The sequence below is a fragment of the Sinocyclocheilus anshuiensis genome, unplaced genomic scaffold, assembly GCF_001515605.1.
Source record: "Sinocyclocheilus anshuiensis isolate Anshui unplaced genomic scaffold, SAMN03320099.WGS_v1.1 scaffold2216, whole genome shotgun sequence".
NCBI lineage: Eukaryota > Metazoa > Chordata > Actinopteri > Cypriniformes > Cyprinidae > Sinocyclocheilus > Sinocyclocheilus anshuiensis.
Window position 1 is genome coordinate 428,627 of NW_015545525.1, and position 1,630 is coordinate 430,256.

General features: G+C 41.2%; 1 protein-coding gene across 1 annotated transcript in view; it reads left to right on the forward strand.

Annotated features, from left to right (window-relative positions):
• Positions 1-59: 59 nt before the first annotated feature.
• The window catches only part of LOC107698292 (C->U-editing enzyme APOBEC-2-like), an 8,603-nt gene continuing 7,032 nt past the window's right edge, over positions 60-1,630 (forward strand). The window contains exon 1 of the mRNA XM_016499246.1: positions 60-277. Within this exon, the coding sequence (XP_016354732.1) occupies positions 63-277 (215 nt within the window). The 5' untranslated portion in view covers positions 60-62. The remainder of the gene's footprint in view (positions 278-1,630) is intronic.

Genomic DNA, 1,630 nt, shown 5'->3' on the forward strand with positions numbered 1-1,630 from the left:
ACACACACACACACACTAGTGCTGTTATAAATACTGAGGTGTGTGTGTGTTCAGTTTCAGAGATGGCCGACAGAAAGAGCAGCAGCAGCGGAGGTGCCAGCTCTCGTCTGACCGTCAGGAGGAAAGACAGAGCAGAAAATGAGGCCAAGAAAGAGGAGAAAACCCCTAAAGAAGGAGAGAACGCTGAGGTGAACGGGACGAACGCGCCGGTGGAGAACGGAGAGAACTCGGAGAAACCAGAACCCATGGAGCTGCCGCCATTTGAGATCATCACCGGGTGAGTCTGAATAATCCTCCCGACTAAACGCCAGAACATCAGACTTCTAGAAGCCGAAACCAAACCTTCTCATCATTTACAGTGCGTGCCTAACCTCTAAGGTTTTCCTCCTCCTGTGAAACACGAGATGTTTGGTAGAAAAGCATCATAAAAGTACCATAAACGTGGTCAGTATTACTAGTGCGTCTTAAATCATCAAACAGACTTGTGTGAGGAACAGACACACATTTAATTTGTACTTTAGCACACAAGCGTGCTGAGTCACAATCGGTCACGTGATGGTCAATGGTGCTTGGGAGCGTGACGACTTCTAGTAGAACATGTGAATATAAACAAACACCAATGACAGGCTTCAAGGAAATAAAACCAGAATTGTGGGTCTGTTCCTCAAACAAAACTTAATGTGGCTTCAGAAGACCTGAAATACACTAAAAATAAAGGTTCCGTGAAGAATCCATCGAACCTTTCCATTGGACAAAAAGTTGTGTATAGTGCTTTTGCTCGAGTCATAACGATCTCCTAAACGTTCCACAGAAGAAAGAAAGTCACACAGGTTTGTAATGATATGAGGACTTAAGCCTGATAATCATCTTCTGGAGAGATGTAGACTTCTGAAGGTATCGTTTGTGCGACCGACAGCTTCCACGGATGTGGTTCTTCGTGGAACCATTGATGCCAAAAGCCTATTTTTAAGTGCGACAGCACTTAAGTGTGAGTCTGAACGCTTGTGTAGAGCAGATAAATCCAGCCCAACCCCCTCCAAGGTTAGTCCTGACAGGCCTGTGATGTGTCCCGCTGTCTGCTTTGTGTCGTCTAAAGAACACGCTTTTAAAAATAACGTGCTTTAGAGAACCTGAAACATCAAGAACGTCATTGGTGTCCAACAGAACCAACTTAAAGGAACACGCCACTATTTTTGAAAATAGGCTCATTTTCCAACTCCCCTAGAGTTAAACAGTTGAGTTTTACCGTTTTCTAATTCATTCAGACGATCTCCGGGTCTGGCGGTAGCACTTTTAGCTTAGCTTAGCATAGATCATTGAATCTGATTAGACCGTTAGCATCTCGCTCAGTAGCGGTTTTTGGCTAATTATTACTCCAATTATTACACTTCCTTTTTCATTAAATGTTGCTCCAAGAACACATTAATATGCAAATTAGATACAGTGTATAGTGTATATTTATTTAAGTTCTGATAACTTATACTGTCATAAATAACATTTATTATTATATATAGGATTCTCTTAAGTGTGTTTTTCAAATGCTCTAATGAAGGATTTGTGCAATTGAGAAATATAATTTTCTCTTTCACTTATGTTGTTATAATAAAATATAACTGTTTGTGCAGAATTT